General features: G+C 55.4%; 1 protein-coding gene across 4 annotated transcripts in view; it reads right to left on the bottom strand.

The window, feature by feature from the left end:
• LOC147087054 (CD276 antigen-like) overlaps window positions 1-20564 on the bottom strand; it is a 32376-nt gene that overhangs the window by 3243 nt on the left and 8569 nt on the right. For all 4 annotated transcript variants that reach the window (XM_085978173.1, XM_085978176.1, XM_085978175.1 and 1 more), the window contains 2 exons: window positions 17754-18083; window positions 3717-4091 (listed from right to left, as the gene is read on the bottom strand). In XM_085978173.1, coding sequence (XP_085834299.1) covers window positions 3717-4091; window positions 17754-18083 — 705 coding nt within the window. The remainder of the gene's footprint in view (window positions 1-3716; window positions 4092-17753; window positions 18084-20564) is intronic.

The raw sequence follows: 20564 nt of genomic DNA, 5'->3' as shown, positions 1-20564 counted from the left end.
GAGCCCCCAGAGTTTGGGAGGTGAGGAGTCCCCACAGCTTGGGGAGGTGAGGAGTCCCCACAGTTTGGGAGGTGAGGAGTCCCCACAGTTTGGGAGGTGAGGAGTCCCCACAGTTTGGGAGGTGAGGAGTCCCCACAGTTTGGGAGGTGAGGAGTCCCCACAGTTTGGGAGGTGAGGAGTCTCCACAGTTTGGGAGGTGAGGAGTCCCCACAGTTTGGGAGGTGAGGAGTCCCCACAGTTTGGGGGGTGAGGAGTCCCCACAGTTTGGGGGGTGAGGAGTCCTCACAGTTTGGGAGGCGAGGAGACCCCAGAGTTTGGGGTGTGAGGAGTCCCCATAGTTTGGGAGGTGAGGAGTCCCCACAGTTTGGGGGTGAGGAGTCCCCACAGTTTGGGGGGTGAGGAGTCCCCACAGTTTGGGAGGTGAGGAGTCCCCACAGTTTGGGAGGTGAGGAGTCCCCACAGTTTGGGGGGTGAGGAGTCCCCACAGTTTGGGGGGTGAGGAGTCCCCACAGTTTGGGGGGTGAGGAGTCCCCACAGTTTGGGGGGTGAGGAGTCCCACAGTTTGGGAGGTGAGGAGTCCCCACAGTTTGGGGGGTGAGGAGTCCCACAGTTTGGGAGGTGAGGAGTCCCCACAGTTTGGGAGGTGAGGAGTCCCCACAGTTTGGGAGGTGAGGAGTCCCCACAGTTTGGGAGGTGAGGAGTCCCCACAGTTTGGGGGGTGAGGAGTCCCCACAGTTTGGGGGGTGAGGAGTCCCCACAGTTTGGGGGGTGAGGAGTCCCCACAGTTTGGGGAGGTCAGGAGTCCCCACAGTTTGGGGGGTGAGGAGTCCCACAGTTTGGGGGGTGAGGAGTCCCCACAGTTTGGGGGGTGAGGAGTCCCCACAGTTTGGGGGGTGAGGAGTCCCCACAGTTTGGGGGGTGAGGAGTCCCCACAGTTTGGGGGGTGAGGAGCCCCCACAGTTTGGGGGGTGAGGAGCCCCCACAGTTTGGGAGGTGAGGAGTCCCCACAGTTTGGGAGGTGAGGAGTCCCCACAGTTTGGGGGGTGAGGAGTTCCCACAGTTTGGGAGGTGAGGAGTTTCAGGTCTTCAATAAACTTGGGTCAAAAATTGTCGATCCTCAACGTGCATTTATATAGCGCCTTTATCGTAGTAAAACGTCCCAGTGTGCTTCACAGGAGCAATTATCAGACAGAATTTGACACCGAGCCACATCAGGAGATATTAGGACAGGTGAGCAAAAGCTGGGTCAAAGAGGTCGGTTTTAAGGAGCGTCTTAAAGGAGGAGAGAGAGGTGGAGAGGTTTAGGGAGGGAATTCCAGAGCTCGGGGCCCAGGCAGCTGAAGGCACGGCCGCCAATGGTGGAGCGATGGAAATCGGGGGATGCTCAAGAGGCCAGAATTGGAGGAGCGCAGAGATCTCGGAGGGTTGTAGGGGCTGGAAGAGGTTACAGAGATAGGGAGGGTTGTAGGGCTGCAGGAGGTTACAGAGATAGGGAGGGGTGTAGGGGCTGGAGGAGGTTACAGAGATAGGGAGGGGTGTAGGGGCTGGAGGAGGTTACAGAGATAGGGAGGGGCGTTGGGGCTGGAGGAGGTTGCAGAGATCGGGAGGGTTGCAGGGGCTGGAGGAGGTTACAGAGATAGGGAGGGTGTAGGGGCTGGAGGAGGTTACAGAGATAGGGAGGGGTGTTGGGGCTGGAGGAGGTTGCAGAGATCGGGAGGGCTGTCGGGGCTGGAGGAGGTTACAGAGATAGGGAGGGGTGTAGGGGCTGGAGGAGGTTACAGAGATAGGGAGGGGTGTAGGGGCTGGAGGAGGTTCCAGAGAGAGGGAGGGGTGTAGGGGCTGGAGGAGGTTACAGAGATAGGGAGGGTTGTAGGGCTGGAGGAGGTTACAGAGATCGGGAGGAATGTAGGGGCTGGAGGAGGTTACAGAGATAGGGAGGAATGTCGGGGCTGGAGGAGGTTACAGAGATCGGGAGGGTTGTAGGGGCTGGAGGAGGTTACAGAGATAGGGAGGGGTGTCGGGGCTGGAGGAGGTTACAGAGATAGGGAGGGGTGTAGGGGCTGGAGGAGGTTACAGAGATAGGGAGGGGTGTAGGGGCTGGAGGAGTTTACAGAGATACAGAGGGGTGTAGGGGCTGGAGGAGGTTACAGAGATAGGGAGGGGTGCAGGGGCTGGAGGAGTTTACAGAGATACAGAGGGGTGTAGGGGCTGGAGGAGGTTACAGAGACAGGGAGGGTTGTAGGGGCTGGAGGCGGTTACAGAGATTGGGAGGGTTGTAGGGCTGGAGGAGGTTACAGAGATGGGGAGGGGTGTAGGTGCTTGAGGAGGTTACAGAGATAGGGAGGGTTGTTGGGGCTGGAGGAGGTTACAGAGATAGGGAGGGGTGTAGGGGCTGGAGGAGGTTACAGAGATAGGGAGGGGTGTAGGGGCTGGAGGAGGTTACAGAGATTGGGAGGTGTGTAGGGGCTGGAGGAGGTTACAGAGATAGGGAGGGGTGTAGGGGCTGGAGGAGGTTACAGAGATTGGGAGGTGTGTAGGGGCTGGAGGAGGTTACAGAGATAGGGAGGGGTGTAGGGGCTGGAGGAGGTTACAGAGGTAGGGAGGGGTGTAGGGGCTGGAGGAGGTTACAGAGATAGGGAGGGGTGTAGGGGCTGGAGGAGGTTACAGCGATAGGGAGGGGTGTAGGGGCTGGAGGAGGTTACAGAGATAGGGAGGGATGTCGGGGCTGGAGGAGGTTACAGAGATAGGGAGGGGAGCGAGGTGCCCATGGAGGGATTTGAAAACAAGAATGATAATTTTGAAATCGAGGCGTTGCCAGACCAGGAGCCAATGTTGTCCTTCGTAGCGAGAGGGTTTGAGTTGGGAACAAGGATGTCTTGCTGCAGTTGTACAGGGCCTTGGTGAGACCACATCTTGAGTATTGTGTGCAGTTTTGGTCGCCTTTTCTGAGGAAGGATGTTCTTGCCATGGAGAGTGTGCAGCGAAGATTCACCAGGCTGATACCTGGGATGGCAGGAATGACGTATGAGGAGAGATTGGGTCGATTGGGCTTATACTCGCTAGAGTTTAGAAGAATGAGAGGGGATCTCATTGAAACTTATAAAATTCTAACAGGACTAGACAGACTAGATGCAGGAAGGATGTTCCCGATGGTCGGGGAGTCCAGAACCAGGGGTCACAGTCTAAGGATAAGGGGTAAGCCATTTAGGACTGAGATGAGGAGGAATTTCTTCACCCAGAGAGTGGTGAACCTGTGGAATTCTCTACCACAGAAGGCAGTGGAGGCCAATTCATTAAATATATTCAAGAAGGAGTTGGATATATTTCTTGAGGCTAAAGGGATCAAGGGATATGGGGAGAAGGAAGGGACAGGGTACTGAATTTGGATGATCAGCCATGATCTCATTGAATGGCGGAGCAGGCTCGAGGGGCCGAATGGCCTACTCCTGCTCCTATTTTCTGTGTTTCTATGTTTCATAAGTCATTCCTGCCATCCCAGGTATCAGTCTGGTGAATCTTCGCTGCACTCCCTCCATGGCCCGAACATCCTTCCTCAGATAAGGCGACCAAAACTGCACACAATACTCAAGGTGTGGTCTCACCAAGGCCCTGTGCAACTGCAGCAAGACATCCTTGTTCCTGTACTCGAACCCTCTCGCTACGAAGGCCAACATGCCATTTGCCTTCTTAACTGCCTGCTGCACCTGCATGCTTACCTTCAGGGTGGGGTTGGCACTCTCTACGGCAGGTCGACCCGCTGGCTGTCCAAGTGTCTGTGCCTCGAGCCAGGTCGCCCCCACATGCTTCCTGGCTGGCCAATGTTTGGTTCAACCTCCTGTTCTCGATCAGGCACCTCAGCATCGATGCTTGCCCGGGCGGTACTTCCAGCGAGCTCCACAGGTTGAAGCTCCCGTCGGACTCTTCCTTCAAGAGGTTCTCGACCTCCCCCGGGTACCAGCTCCCGTTCAACCACTGCCAACGCGCCTCCGACTGCGGGAAACCCCCCGTGACATGGCAGGTCAGGTTGACCATTGGGCCGTCAAGGCTGGGTTCGGCTGGAGAGCAGGAAACCTGGGGCTCGCTGTAGGAGGCTGTTGGAGAAGGGAATGGAGGAGAAAAGGTTCAACAAACCATTACATTCAACCCCTCCCCAATCCTTGTATCCTTTCCCCTATCATGGACTCGCCCCACCCATTCAATCTCCTCCCACAGCCCGTGTACACTCTCCCCTATCATGGACTCGCCCCACCCATTTAATCTCCTCCCACAGCCCATGTACACTCTCCCCTATCATGGACTCTACCCACCCATTTAATCTCCTCCCACAGCCCATGTACACTCTCCCCTATCACGGACTCTACCCACCCATTTAATCTCCTCCCACAGCCCATGGACACTCTCCCCTATCACGGACTCTCCCCACCCATTCAATCTCCTCCCACAGCCCATGTACACTCTCCCCTATCACGGACTCTACCCACCCATTTAATCTCCTCCCACAGCCCGTGTACACTCTCCCCTATCACGGACTCTACCCACCCATTTAATCTCCTCCCACAGCCCGTGTACACTCTCCCCTATCACGGACTCTACCCACCCATTTAATCTCCTCCCACAGCCCGTGTACACTCTCCCCTATCACGGACTCTACCCACCCATTTAATCTCCTCCCACAGCCCGTGTACACTCTCCCCTATCACGGACTCTACCCACCCATTTAATCTCCTCCCACAGCCCGTGTACACTCTCCCCTATCACGGACTCTACCCACCCATTTAATCTCCTCCCACAGCCCGTGTACACTCTCCCCTATCACGGACTCTACCCACCCATTTAATCTCCTCCCACAGCCCGTGTACACTCTCCCCTATCACGGACTCTACCCACCCATTTAATCTCCTCCCACAGCCCGTGTACACTCTCCCCTATCACGGACTCTACCCACCCATTTAATCTCCTCCCACAGCCCGTGTACACTCTCCCCTATCACGGACTCTACCCACCCATTTAATCTCCTCCCACAGCCCGTGTACACTCTCCCCTATCACGGACTCTACCCACCCATTTAATCTCCTCCCACAGCCCGTGTACACTCTCCCCTATCACGGACTCTACCCACCCATTTAATCTCCTCCCACAGCCCATGGACACTCTCCCCTATCACGGACTCTACCCACCCATTTAATCTCCTCCCACAGCCCGTGTACACTCTCCCCTATCACGCACTCTACCCACCCATTTAATCTCCTCCCACAGCCCATGGACACTCTCCCCTATCATGGACTCTACCCACCCATTTAATCTCCTCCCACAGCCCGTGTACACTCTCCCCTATCACAGACTCTACCCACCCATTTAATCTCCTCCCACAGCCCATGTACACTCTCCCCTATCACGGACTCTACCCACCCATTTAATCTCCTCCCACAGCCCATGTACACTCTCCTCTATCATGGACTCTACCCGCCCATTTAATCTCCTCCCACAGCCCGTGTACACTCTCCCCTATCACGGACTCTACCCACCCATTTAATCTCCTCCCACAGCCCATGTACACTCTCCCCTATCACAGACTCTACCCACCCATTTAATCCCCTCCCACAGCCCATGTACACTCTCCCCTATCACGGACTCTACCCACCCATTTAATCTCCTCCCACAGCCCATGGACACTCTCCCCTATCACGGACTCTACCCACCCATTTAATCTCCTCCCACAGCCCATGGACACTCTCTCCTATCACGGACTCTACCCATCCATTTAATCTCCTCCCACAGCCCATGTACACTCTCCCCTATCACGGACTCTACCCATCCATTTAATCTCCTCCCACAGCCCGTGTACACTCTCCCCTATCACGGACTCGCCCCACCCATTTAATCTCCTCCCACAGCCCGTGTACACTCTCCCCTATCACAGACTCTACCCACCCATTTAATCTCCTCCCACAGCCCATGTACACTCTCCCCTATCACAGACTCTACCCACCCATTTAATCTCCTTCCACAGCCCGTGTACACTCTCCCCTATCACGGACTCTACCCACCCATTCAATCTCCTCCCACAGCCCGTGTACACTCTCCCCTATCACGGACTCTACCCACCCATTTAATCTCCTCCCACAGCCCATGTACACTCTCCCCTATCACGGACTCTACCCACCCATTTAATCTCCTCCCACAGCCCATGTACATTCTCCCCTATCACAGACCCTACCCACCCATTTAATCTCCTCCCACAGCCCATGTACACTCTCACCTATCACTGACTCTACCCACCCATTTAATCTCCTCCCACAGCCCATGTACACTCTCCCCTATCACGGACTCTACCCACCCATTTAATCTCCTCCCACAGCCCATGTACACTCTCCCCTATCATGGACTCTACCCACCCATTTAATCTCCCACAGCCCATGTACACTCTCCCCTATCACGGACTCTACCCACCCATTTAATCTCCTCCCACAGCCCAAGTACACTCTCACCTATCACTGACTCTACCCACCCATTTAATCTCCTCCCACAGCCCATGTACACTCTCCCCTATCACGGACTCTACCCACCCATTTAATCTCCTCCCACAGCCCATGTACACTCTCCCCTATCACGGACTCTATCCACCCATTTAATCTCCCACAGCCCATGTACACTCTCCCCTATCACGGACTCTACCCACCCATTTAATGTCCTCCCACAGCCCATGTACACTCTCCCCTATCACGGACTCTACCCACCCATTTAATCTCCTCCCACAGCCCAAGTACACTCTCACCTATCACTGACTCTACCCACCCATTTAATCTCCTCCCACAGCCCATGTTCACTCTCCCCTATCACGGACTCTACCCACCCATTTAATCTCCTCCCACAGCCCGTGGACACTCTCCTCTATCACTGACTCTACCCACCCATTTAATCCCCTCCCACAGCCCATTGACACTCTCCCCTATCACGGACTCTACCCACCCATTTAATCTCCTCCCAAGGCCCATGTACACTCTCCACCTATCACCGACTCTACCCACCCATTTAATCCCCTCCCACAGCCCATTGACACTCTCCCCTATCACGGACTCTACCCACCCATTTAATCTCCTCCCACAGCCCGTGTACACTCTCCCCTATCACAGACTCTACCCACCCATTTAATCTCCTCCCACAGCCCATGTACACTCTCCCCTATCACAGACTCTACCCACCCATTTAATCTCCTCCCACAGCCCATGTACACTCTCCCCTATCACAGACTCTACCCTCCCATTTAATCTCCTCCCACAGCCCGTGTACACACTCCCCTATCACGGACTCTCCCCACCCATTTAATCTCCTCCCACAGCCCATGGACACTCTCCCCTATCACAGACTCTACCCACCCATTTAATCTCCTCCCACAGCCCATGTACACTCTCCCCTATCACAGACTCTACCCTCCCATTTAATCTCCTCCCACAGCCCGTGTACACACTCCCCTATCACGGACTCTCCCCACCCATTTAATCTCCTCCCACAGCCCGTGTACACTCTCCCCTATCACGGACTCTCCCCACACATTTAATCTCCTCCCACAGCCCGTGTACACTCTCCCCTATCACGGACTCTACCCACCCATTTAATCTCCTCCCACAGTCCATGTACACTCTGCCCTATCACGGACTCTACCCACCCATTTAATCTCCTCCCACAGCCCATGTACACTCTCCCCTATCACGGACTCTACCCACCCATTTAATCTCCTCCCACAGCCCATGTACACTCTCCCCTATCACGGACTCTACCCACCCATTTAATCTCCTCCCACAGCCCATGGACACTCTCCCCTATCACGGACTCTACCCACCCATTTAATCTCCTCCCACAGCCCGTGTACACTCTCCCCTATCACGGACTCTACCCACCCATTTAATCTCCTCCCACAGCCCGTGTACACTCTCCCCTATCACGGACTCTACCCACCCATTTAATCTCCTCCCACAGCCCATGGACACTCTCCCCTATCACGGACTCTACCCACCCATTTAATCTCCTCCCACAGCCCATGTACACTCTCCCTATCACGGACTCTACCCACCCATTTAATCTCCTCCCACAGCCCGTGTACACTCTCCCCTATCAAGGACTCTACCCACCCATTTAATCTCCTGCCACAGCCCGTGTACACTCTCCCCTATCACGGACTCTACCCACCCATTTAATCTCCTCCCACAGCCCGTGTACACTCTCCCCTATCACGGACTCTACCCACCCATTTAATCTCCTCCCACAGCCCATGTACACTCTCCGCTATCACAGACTCTACCCACCCATTTAATCTCCTCCCACAGCCCATGTACATTCTCCCCTATCACAGACCCTACCCACCCATTTAATCTCCTCCCACAGCCCATGTACACTCTCACCTATCACTGACTCTACCCACCCATTTAATCTCCTCCCACAGCCCATGTACACTCTCCCCTATCACGGACTCTACCCACCCATTTAATCTCCTCCCACAGCCCATGTACACTCTCCCCTATCACGGACTCTACCCACCCATTTAATCTCCTCCCACAGCCCATGTACACTCTCCCCTATCACAGACCCTACCCACCCATTTAATCTCCTCCCACAGCCCGTGTACACTCTCCCCTATCATGGACTCTACCCACCCATTTAATCTCCTCCCACAGCCCGTGTACACTCTCCCCTATCACAGACTCTACCCACCCATTTAATCTCCTCCCACAGCCCATGTACACTCTCACCTATCACTGACTCTACCCACCCATTTAATCTCCTCCCACAGTCCATGGACACTCTTCCCTATCACGGACTCTACCCACCCATTTGATCTCCTCCCACAGCCCATGGACACTCTCCCCTGTCATGGACTCTACCCACCCATTTAATCTCCTCCCACAGCCCATGTACACTCTCACCTATCACTGACTCTACCCACCCATTTAATCTCCTCCCACAGCCCATGTACACTCTTCCCTATCACGGACTCTACCCACCCATTTGATCTCCTCCCACAGCCCATGGACACTCTCCCCTGTCATGGACTCTACCCACCCATTTAATCTCCTCCCACAGCCCATGTACACTCTCCCCTATCACGGACTCTACCCACCCATTCAATCTCCTCCCACAGCCCATGTACACTCTCCTCTATCACTGACTCTACCCACCCATTTAATCTCCTCCCACAGCCCGTGTACACTCTCCCCTATCACGGACTCTACACACCCATTTAATCTCCTCCCACAGCCCATGTACACTCTCCCCTATCACAGACTCTACCCACCCATTTAATCTCCTCCCACAGCCCGTGTACACTCTCCCCTATCATGGATTCTACCCACCCATTTAATCTCCTCCCACAGCCCGTGTACACTCTCCCCTATCATGGACTCTACCCACCCATTTGATCTCCTCCCACAGCCCATGGACACTCTCCCCTGTCATGGACTCTACCCACCCATTTAATCTCCTCCCACAGCCCGTGTACACTCTCCCCTATCATGGACTCTACCCACCCATTCAATCTCCTCCCACAGCCCATGCACACTCTCCCCTATCACGGACTCTACCCACCCATTTAATCTCCTCCCACACCCCATGGACACTCTCCGCTATCACAGACTCTACCCACCCATTTAATCTCCTCCCACAGCCCGTGTACACTCTCCCCTATCACGGACTCTACCCACCCATTTAATCTCCTCCCACAGCCCGTGTACACTCTCCCCTATCACGGACTCTACCCACCCATTTAATCTCCTCCCACAGCCCGTGGACACTCTCCCCTATCACGGACTCTACCCACCCATTTAATCTCCTCCCACAGCCCGTGTACACTCTCCCCTATCACGCACTCTACCCACCCATTTAATCTCCTCCCACAGCCCATGGACACTCTCCCCTATCACGGACTCTACCCACCCATTTAATCTCCTCCCACAGCCCATGTACACTCTCCCCTATCATGGACTCTACCCACCCATTTAATCTCCTCCCACAGCCCGTGTACACTCTCCCCTATCACAGACTCTACCCACCCATTTAATCTCCTCCCACAGCCCATGTACACTCTCCCCTATCACGGACTCTACCCACCCATTTAATCTCCTCCCACAGCCCATGTACACTCTCCTCTATCATGGACTCTACCCGCCCATTTAATCTCCTCCCACAGCCCGTGTACACTCTCCCCTATCACGGACTCTACCCACCCATTTAATCTCCTCCCACAGCCCATGTACACTCTCCCCTATCACAGACTCTACCCACCCATTTAATCCCCTCCCACAGCCCATGTACACTCTCCCCTATCACGGACTCTACCCACCCATTTAATCTCCTCCCACAGCCCATGGACACTCTCCCCTATCACGGACTCTACCCACCCATTTAATCTCCTCCCACAGCCCATGGACACTCTCTCCTATCACGGACTGTACCCATCCATTTAATCTCCTCCCACAGCCCATGTACACTCTCCCCTATCACGGACTCTACCCATCCATTTAATCTCCTCCCACAGCCCGTGTACACTCTCCCCTATCACGGACTCGCCCCACCCATTTAATCTCCTCCCACAGCCCATGTACACTCTCCCCTATCACGGACTCTACCCACCCATTTAATCTCCTCCCACAGCCCGTGTACACTCTCCCCTATCACAGACTCTACCCACCCATTTAATCTCCTCCCACAGCCCATGTACACTCTCCCCTATCACAGACTCTACCCACCCATTTAATCTCCTTCCACAGCCCGTGTACACTCTCCCCTATCACGGACTCTACCCACCCATTCAATCTCCTCCCACAGCCCGTGTACACTCTCCCCTATCACGGACTCTACCCACCCATTTAATCTCCTCCCACAGCCCATGTACACTCTCCCCTATCACGGACTCTACCCACCCATTTAATCTCCTCCCACAGCCCATGTACATTCTCCCCTATCACAGACCCTACCCACCCATTTAATCTCCTCCCACAGCCCATGTACACTCTCACCTATCACTGACTCTACCCACCCATTTAATCTCCTCCCACAGCCCATGTACACTCTCCCCTATCACGGACTCTACCCACCCATTTAATCTCCTCCCACAGCCCATGTACACTCTCCCCTATCATGGACTCTACCCACCCATTTAATCTCCCACAGCCCATGTACACTCTCCCCTATCACGGACTCTACCCACCCATTTAATCTCCTCCCACAGCCCAAGTACACTCTCACCTATCACTGACTCTACCCACCCATTTAATCTCCTCCCACAGCCCATGTACACTCTCCCCTATCACGGACTCTACCCACCCATTTAATCTCCTCCCACAGCCCATGTACACTCTCCCCTATCACGGACTCTATCCACCCATTTAATCTCCCACAGCCCATGTACACTCTCCCCTATCACGGACTCTACCCACCCATTTAATCTCCTCCCACAGCCCATGTACACTCTCCCCTATCATGGACTCTACCCACCCATTTAATCTCCTCCCACAGCCCAAGTACACTCTCACCTATCACTGACTCTACCCACCCATTTAATCTCCTCCCACAGCCCATGTTCACTCTCCCCTATCACGGACTCTACCCACCCATTTAATCTCCTCCCACAGCCCGTGGACACTCTCCTCTATCACTGACTCTACCCACCCATTTAATCCCCTCCCACAGCCCATTGACACTCTCCCCTATCACGGACTCTACCCACCCATTTAATCTCCTCCCAAGGCCCATGTACACTCTCCACCTATCACCGACTCTACCCACCCATTTAATCCCCTCCCACAGCCCATTGACACTCTCCCCTATCACGGACTCTACCCACCCATTTAATCTCCTCCCACAGCCCGTGTACACTCTCCCCTATCACAGACTCTACCCACCCATTTAATCTCCTCCCACAGCCCATGTACACTCTCCCCTATCACAGACTCTACCCACCCATTTAATCTCCTCCCACAGCCCATGTACACTCTCCCCTATCACAGACTCTACCCTCCCATTTAATCTCCTCCCACAGCCCGTGTACACACTCCCCTATCACGGACTCTCCCCACCCATTTAATCTCCTCCCACAGCCCATGGACACTCTCCCCTATCATGGACTCTCCCCACACATTTAATCTCCTCCCACAGCCCGTGTACACTCTCCCCTATCACGGACTCTACCCACCCATTTAATCTCCTCCCACAGTCCATGTACACTCTGCCCTATCACGGACTCTACCCACCCATTTAATCTCCTCCCACAGCCCATGTACACTCTCCCCTATCACGGACTCTACCCACCCATTTAATCTCCTCCCACAGCCCATGTACACTCTCCCCTATCACGGACTCTACCCACCCATTTAATCTCCTCCCACAGCCCATGGACACTCTCCCCTATCACGGACTCTACCCACCCATTTAATCTCCTCCCACAGCCCGTGTACACTCTCCCCTATCACGGACTCTACCCACCCATTTAATCTCCTCCCACAGCCCGTGTACACTCTCCCCTATCACGGACTCTACCCACCCATTTAATCTCCTCCCACAGCCCATGGACACTCTCCCCTATCACGGACTCTACCCACCCATTTAATCTCCTCCCACAGCCCATGTACACTCTCCCTATCACGGACTCGACCCACCCATTTAATCTCCTCCCACAGCCCGTGTACACTCTCCCCTATCAAGGACTCTACCCACCCATTTAATCTCCTGCCACAGCCCGTGTACACTCTCCCCTATCACGGACTCTACCCACCCATTTAATCTCCTCCCACAGCCCGTGTACACTCTCCCCTATCACGGACTCTACCCACCCATTTAATCTCCTCCCACAGCCCATGTACACTCTCCGCTATCACAGACTCTACCCACCCATTTAATCTCCTCCCACAGCCCATGTACATTCTCCCCTATCACAGACCCTACCCACCCATTTAATCTCCTCCCACAGCCCATGTACACTCTCCCCTATCACGGACTCTACCCACCCATTTAATCTCCTCCCACAGCCCATGTACACTCTCCCCTATCACAGACCCTACCCACCCATTTAATCTCCTCCCACAGCCCGTGTACACTCTCCCCTATCATGGACTCTACCCACCCATTTAATCTCCTCCCACAGCCCGTGTACACTCTCCCCTATCACAGACCCTACCCACCCATTTAATCTCCTCCCACAGCCCATGTACACTCTCACCTATCACTGACTCTACCCACCCATTTAATCTCCTCCCACAGCCCATGTACACTCTTCCCTATCACGGACTCTACCCACCCATTTGATCTCCTCCCACAGCCCATGGACACTCTCCCCTGTCATGGACTCTACCCACCCATTTAATCTCCTCCCACAGCCCATGTACACTCTCCCCAATCACGGCCTCTACCCACCCATTTGATCTCCTCCCACAGCCCATGGACACTCTCCCCTATCATGGACTCTACCCACCCATTTAATCTCCTCCCACAGCCCATGTACACTCTCCCCTATCACGGACTCTACCCACCCATTCAATCTCCTCCCACAGCCCATGTACACTCTCCTCTATCACTGACTCTACCCACCCATTTAATCTCCTCCCACAGCCCGTGTACACTCTCCCCTATCACGGACTCTACACACCCATTTAATCTCCTCCCACAGCCCATGTACACTCTCCCCTATCACAGACTCTACCCACCCATTTAATCTCCTCCCACAGCCCGTGTACACTCTCCCCTATCATGGATTCTACCCACCCATTTAATCTCCTCCCACAGCCCGTGTACACTCTCCCCTATCATGGACTCTACCCACCCATTTGATCTCCTCCCACAGCCCATGGACACTCTCCCCTGTCATGGACTCTACCCACCCATTTAATCTCCTCCCACAGCCCGTGTACACTCTCCCCTATCATGGACTCTACCCACCCATTCAATCTCCTCCCACAGCCCATGCACACTCTCCCCTATCACGGACTCTACCCACCCATTTAATCTCCTCCCACACCCCATGGACACTCTCCGCTATCACAGACTCTACCCACCCATTTAATCTCCTCCCACAGCCCATGGTCACTCTCCCCTATCACAGACTCTACCCACCCATTTAATCTCCTCCCACAGCCCATGTACACTCTCCCCTATCACGGACTCTACCCACCCATTTAATCTCCTCCCACAGCCCATGGACACTCTCCCCTATCATGGACTCTCCCCACCCATTTAATCTCCTCCCACAGCCCATGTGCACTCTCCCCTATCACGGACTCTTCCCACCCATTTAATCTCCTCCCATAGCCCATGGACACTCTCCCCTATCACCGACTCTACCCACCCATTTAATCTCCTCCCACAGCCCGTGTACACTCTCCCCTATCACGGACTCTACCCACCCATTTAATCTCCTCCCACAGCCCATGTACACTCTCCCTATCACGGACTCTACCCACCCATTTAATCTCCTCCCACAGCCCATGTACACTCTCCCTATCACGGACTCTACCCACCCATTTAATCTCCTCCCACAGCCCATGGACACTCTCCCCTATCACGGACTCTACCCACCCATTTAATCTCCTCCCACAGCCCATGTACACTCTCCCCTATCACGGACACTACCCACCCATTTAATCTCCTCCCACAGCCCGTGTACACTCTCCACTATCACGGACTCTACCCACCCACTTAATCTCCTCCCACAGCCCGTGTACACTCTCCCCTACCACGGACTCTACCCACCCATTCAATCTCCTCCCACAGCCCGTGTACACTCTCCACTATCACGGACTCTACCCACCCATTTAATCTCCTCCCACAGCCCGTGTACACTCTCCCCTATCACGGACTCTACCCACCCATTTAATCTCCTCCCACAGCCAATGTACACTCTCCCCTATCACGGACTCTACCCACCCATTTAATCTCCTCCCACAGCCCATGTACACTCTCCCCTATCACGGACTCTACCCACCCATTTAATCTCCTCCCACAGCCCATGTACACTCTCCCCTATCACGGACTCTACCCACCCATTTAATCTCCTCCCACAGCCCATGGACACTCTCCCCTATCACGGACTCTACCCACCCATTTAATCTCCTCCCACAGCCCATATACACTCTCCCCTATCATGGACTCTACCCACCCATTTAATCTCCTCCCACAGCCCATGGACACTCTCCCCTATCACGGACTCTACCCACCCATTTAATCTCCTCCCACAGCCCATGGACACTCTCCCCTATCACGGACTCTACCCACCCATTTAATCTCCTCCCACAGCCCGTGTACACTCTCCCCTATCACGGACTCTACCCACCCATTTAATCTCCTCCCACAGCCCGTGGACACTCTCCCCTATCACGGACTCTACCCACCCATTTAATCTCCTCCCACAGCCCATGTACACTCTCCCCTATCATGGACTCTACCCACCCATTTAATCTCCTCCCACAGCCCGTGTACACTCTCCCCTATCACGGACTCTACCCACCCATTTAATCTCCTCCCACAGCCCATGTACACTCTCCCCTATCACGGACTCTACCCACCCATTTAATCTCCTCCCACAGCCCGTGTACACTCTCCCCTATCACGATTTCTACCCACCCATTTAATCTCCTCCCACAGCCCGTGTACACTCTCCCCTATCAAGGACTCTACCCACCCATTTAATCTCCTCTCACAGCCCATGTACACTCTCCCCTATCACGGACTCTACCCATCCATTTAATCTCCCACAGCCCATGGACACTCTCCCGTATCAAGGACTCTACCCACCCATTTAATCTCCTCCCACAGCCCGTGTACACTCTCCCCTATCACGGACTCTCCCCACCCATTTAATCTCCCACAGCCCATGGACACTCTCCCGTATCAAGGACTCTACCCACCCATTTAATCTCCTCTCACAGCCCATGTACACTCTCCCCTATCACGGACTCTCCCCACCCATTTAATCTCCTCCCACAGCCCATGTACACTCTCCCCTATCACGGACTCTACCCACCCATTTAATCTCCTCCCACAGCCCGTGTACACTCTCCCCTATCACGGACTCTACCCACCCATTTAATCTCCTCCCACAGCCCGTGTACACTCTCCCCTATCACGGACTCTACCCACCCATTTAATCACCTCCCACAGCCCGTGTACACTCTCCCCTATCACGGACTCTACCTACTCATTTAATCACCTCCCACAGCCCATGGACACTCTCCGCTATCACGGACTCTACCCACCCATTTAATCCCCTCCCACAGCCCATGGACACTCTCCGCTATCACGGACTCTACCCACTCATTTAATCACCTCCCACAGCCCATATACACTCTCCCCTATCATGGACTCATAGGCCTAGAAATTCGGTGGGCTGCGCCACCAGTTAGCACCTAAAGAGGGCACTCAGTGGCTTTAGCGCCACTGGCCACGCCTCCCGCGATATTTAGCTGGGGCGCTAATGGCGGCCTTAGCCTGTTGCGCTGCGCCGCCGCCGATGATGCCATCGTTGTGCGCAGTGCCCCGCTACCGCCCCGCTCGCGATATTTGGCAGCGACCGCCTCTGTAGCGCCGCTCGCTAATCGCGCCCGGTTCACGGGGCCTACCTGTGGCGAGAGCGGCGCAAATTAAGGTGGAGGTGCGGGGCGGCGGTTTTTTTCTGCGGCCGCCTGCCAGCACCTCCGTCCCCGGCCTCCTGACCTCCCCCCGCGGCAGTGCCGGCTGTTTTCCGAGAACCACGTTGCGCTGTGATATTCCACCCAATTTCTCCCCCATCGAGACATACAGCACAGAAAGAGGCCCTTCGGCCCGTCGTGTCCGTGCCGGCCATCAAGCCCTGTCTACTCTAATCCCATTTCCCAGCACTTGGTCCGTAGCCTTGTGTGCTATGGCGTTTCAAGTGCTCATCTAAATGCTTCTTGAATGCTGTGAGGGTTCCTGCCTCGACCACCCTTTCAGGCAGTGAGTTCCAGATTCCAACCACCCTCTGGGTGAAAGAGTTTGTCCTCAAATCCCTTCTAAACCTCCTGCCCCTTACCTTGAAACTATGCCCCCTGGTTATTGACCCCTCTACTAAAGGGGGAAAGTTCCTTTCTATCTACCCTATCTATGCCCCTCATAATTTTGTACACCTCAATCAGGCACCCCCCCTCAGCCTTCTCTGCTCCAAGGAAAACAACCCCAGCCTGTCCAGTCTCTCTTCATAGCTGAGGCGCTCCAGCCCAGGTAACATCCTGGTGAATCTCCTCTGCACCCTCTCCAAAGCAATCACATCCTTCCTATAGTGTGGCGACCAGAACTGCACACAGTATTCCAGCTGTGGCCTCACCAGCGTTTTGTACAGCTCCAGCATAACCTCCCTTGCTCTTATATTCTATGCCTCGGCTAATAAAGGCAAGTATCCCATATGCCTTTTTAACCACCTTATCTACCTGTCCTGCTGCCTTCAGGGATCTATGTACATGCACACCAAGGTCCCTCTGCTCCTCTGTCCTTCCTAGGGTCCTACCATTCATTGTGCATTCCCTTGCTGTGTTATGCATCAACTCACACTTTTCAGGGTTAAACTGCATTTGCCACTGCTCTGCCCATCTGACCAACCCGTCTATATCGTCCTGTAGCCTGAGGCTTCCCTCCTCGCTATTTACCACTCCACCAATTTTCGTGTCCTGTAGCCTCTACCCACCCGTTCAGTCTCGATGGGCTGAAGGGCCTCCACTCCCCCCGCCCGCGGCCGTTCCCACAGTACCGGAGCTACGCACCCGCCACCTCCAGCTGCTGCCAGACTTCGTACTTGGTGACAGCCAGACGTATGTAACAGCGGTAGACGCCCTCGTCCCGAGGGGTGACTTCTCTCAGGTGGAGCGAGGCCCCTCCCCGAGCGAGCCACGACTCGTTCACCCCCGCCCGCCTCCTGAACTGCGGGTGCTGGTTGCCGTCCCGGGCTGCTCCGCCGTGGTAGCTGTAGGCCACCCTCAATGGCTCGCGCAGCGTCCACTCCACGATCAGTCCGGCAACTGAGCCCTCGATGAACTGGCACGCGAGGGTCGCATCCTCCCCCATCCTGGCCAAGGTCACAGATCCCGAACACACTGGAAAAGATGGCCAGATCGGGTCAGGGAACATGTTTTTTAAGCTATTCGACTATGTAAGGCATCGCACTTTCCATTTTAGCCCTTTAATATCCCACCCAGTCTAATCGCACTCACCCCTCACCCTTTAATATCCCACCCAGTCTAATCCCACTCTCCCCCTCACTCCCCGTACCCTTTAATATCCCACCCAGTCTAATCCCACTCTCCCCCTCACTCCCCACACCCTTTAATATCCCACCCAGTCTAATCCCACTCTCCCCCTCACTCCCCACACCCTTTAATATCCCACCCAGTCTAATCCCACTCTCCCCCTCACTCCCCGCACCCTTTAATATCCCACCCAGTCTAATCCCACTCTCGCCCTCACTCCCCGCACCCTTTAATATCCCACCCAGTCTAATCCCACTCTCCCCCTCACTCCCCGCACCCTTTAATATCCCACCCAGTCTAATCCCACTCTCCCCCTCACTCCCCACACCCTTTAATATCCCACCCAGTCTAATGCCAGTCTCCCCCTCACTCCCCGTACCCTTTAATATCCCACCCAGTCTAATCCCACTCTCCCCCTCACTCCCCGCACCCTTTAATATCCCACCCAGTCTAATCCCACTCTCCCCCTCACTCCCCGCACCCTTTAATATCCCACCCAGTCTAATCTCACTCTCCACCTCCCCATACCCTTTAATATCCCACCCAGTCTAATCCCACTCTCCCCCTCACTCCCCGCACCCTTTAATAACCACCCAGTCTAATCTCACTCTCCACCTCCCCATACCCTTTAATATCCCACCCAGTGTAATCCCACTCTCGCCCTCACTCCCCGCACCCTTTAATATCCCACCCAATCTAATCCCACTCTCCCCCCTCACTCCCCTCGGTGAGGGATGGGACTGAGAGGCTCCTGTCTCCAGGCCTCCCCTCGGTGAGGGACGGGACCGAGAGAGGCTCCTGTCCCCAGACTGCCCTCAGTGAGGGATAGGACCGAGAGGCTCCTGTCTCCAGACTCCCCTCGGTGAGGGACAGGGACCGAGAGGCTCCTGTCTCCAGACTCCCCTCAGTGAGGGACAGGACCGAGAGGCTCCTGTCTGTAGACTCACTCAGTGAGGGACAGGACCGAGAGGCTCCTGTCTGTAGACTCACTCAGTGAGGGACAGGACCGAGAGGCTCTGTCTCCGGACTCCTCTCGGTGAGTGACAGGATCGAGAGGCTCCTGTCTCCAGACTCACTCAGTGAGGGACAGGACTCAGAGGCTCCTGTCTCCAGACTCCCCTCGGTGAGGGACGGGACCGAGAGGCTCCTGTCTCCAGACTCCCCTCGGTGAGGGACAGGACCGAGAGGCTCCTGTCCCCAGACTCCCCTCGGTGAGGGGACAGGACCGAGAGGCTCCTGTCTCCAGACTCCCCTCGGTGAGGGACAGGACCGAGAGCTCCTGTCTCCAGACTCACTCAGTGAGAGACAGGACCGAGAGGCCTCCTGTCTCCAGACTCCCCTCGGTGAGGGACAGGACCGAGGGGCTCCTGTCTCAAGACTCCCCTCGGTGAGGGACAGGACCGAGAGGCTCCTGTCTCCAGACTCCCCTCAGTGAGGGACAGGACCAAGAGGCTCCTGTCTCCAGACTCCCCTCAGTGAGGGACAGGACCGAGAGGCTCCTGTCTCCAGACTCCCCTCAGTGAGGGACAAGGACCGAGAGGGCTCCTGTCTCCAGACTCACTCGGTGAGGGACAGGACCGAGAGGCTCCTGTCTCCAGACTCCCCTCAGTGAGGGACAGGACTGAGAGGCTCCTGTCTCCAGACTCCCCTCGATGAGGGACAGGACCGAGAGACTCCTGTCTCCCAGGCTCTCCTCGGTGAGGGACAGGACCGAGAGGCTCCTGTCTCCAGACTCCCCTCAGTGAGGGACAGGACCGAGAGGCTCCTGTCTCCAGACTCCCCTCGGTGAGGGACAGGACCGAGAGGCTCCTGTCTCCAGACTCACTCAGTGAGGGACGGGGACCGAGAGGTTCCTGACTCCAGACTCACTCAGTGAGGGACGGGGACCGAGAGGCTCCTGTCTCCAGACTCCCCCTCGGTGAGGGACAGGACCGAGAGGCTCCTGTCTCCAGACTCCCCTCAGTGAGGGACAGGACCGAGAGGGCTCCTGTCTCCAGACTCCCCCTCGGTGAGGGACAGGACCGAGAGGTTCCTGACTCCAGACTCACTCAGTGAGAGACAGGACCGAGAGGCTCCTGTCTCCAGACTCCCCTCGGTGAGGGACAGGACTGAGAGGCTCCTGTCTCCAGACTCACTCAGTGAGAGACAGGACCGAGAGGACTCCTGTCTCCAGACTCACTCGGTGAGGGACAGGACTGAGAGGCTCCTGTCTCCGACTCCCCTCGGTGAGGGACGGGACCGAGAGGCTCCTGTCTCCAGACTCTCTCAGTGAGGGACAGGACCGAGAGGCTCCTGTCTCCAGACTCACTCGGTGAGGGACAGGACCGA

This window comes from Somniosus microcephalus, unplaced genomic scaffold, assembly GCF_052327205.1.
Source record: "Somniosus microcephalus isolate GS21.2 unplaced genomic scaffold, FLI_Smic_1.0 unresolved_chr6, whole genome shotgun sequence".
NCBI lineage: Eukaryota > Metazoa > Chordata > Chondrichthyes > Squaliformes > Somniosidae > Somniosus > Somniosus microcephalus.
This window is presented reverse-complemented; position numbering and strand designations above follow the sequence as displayed.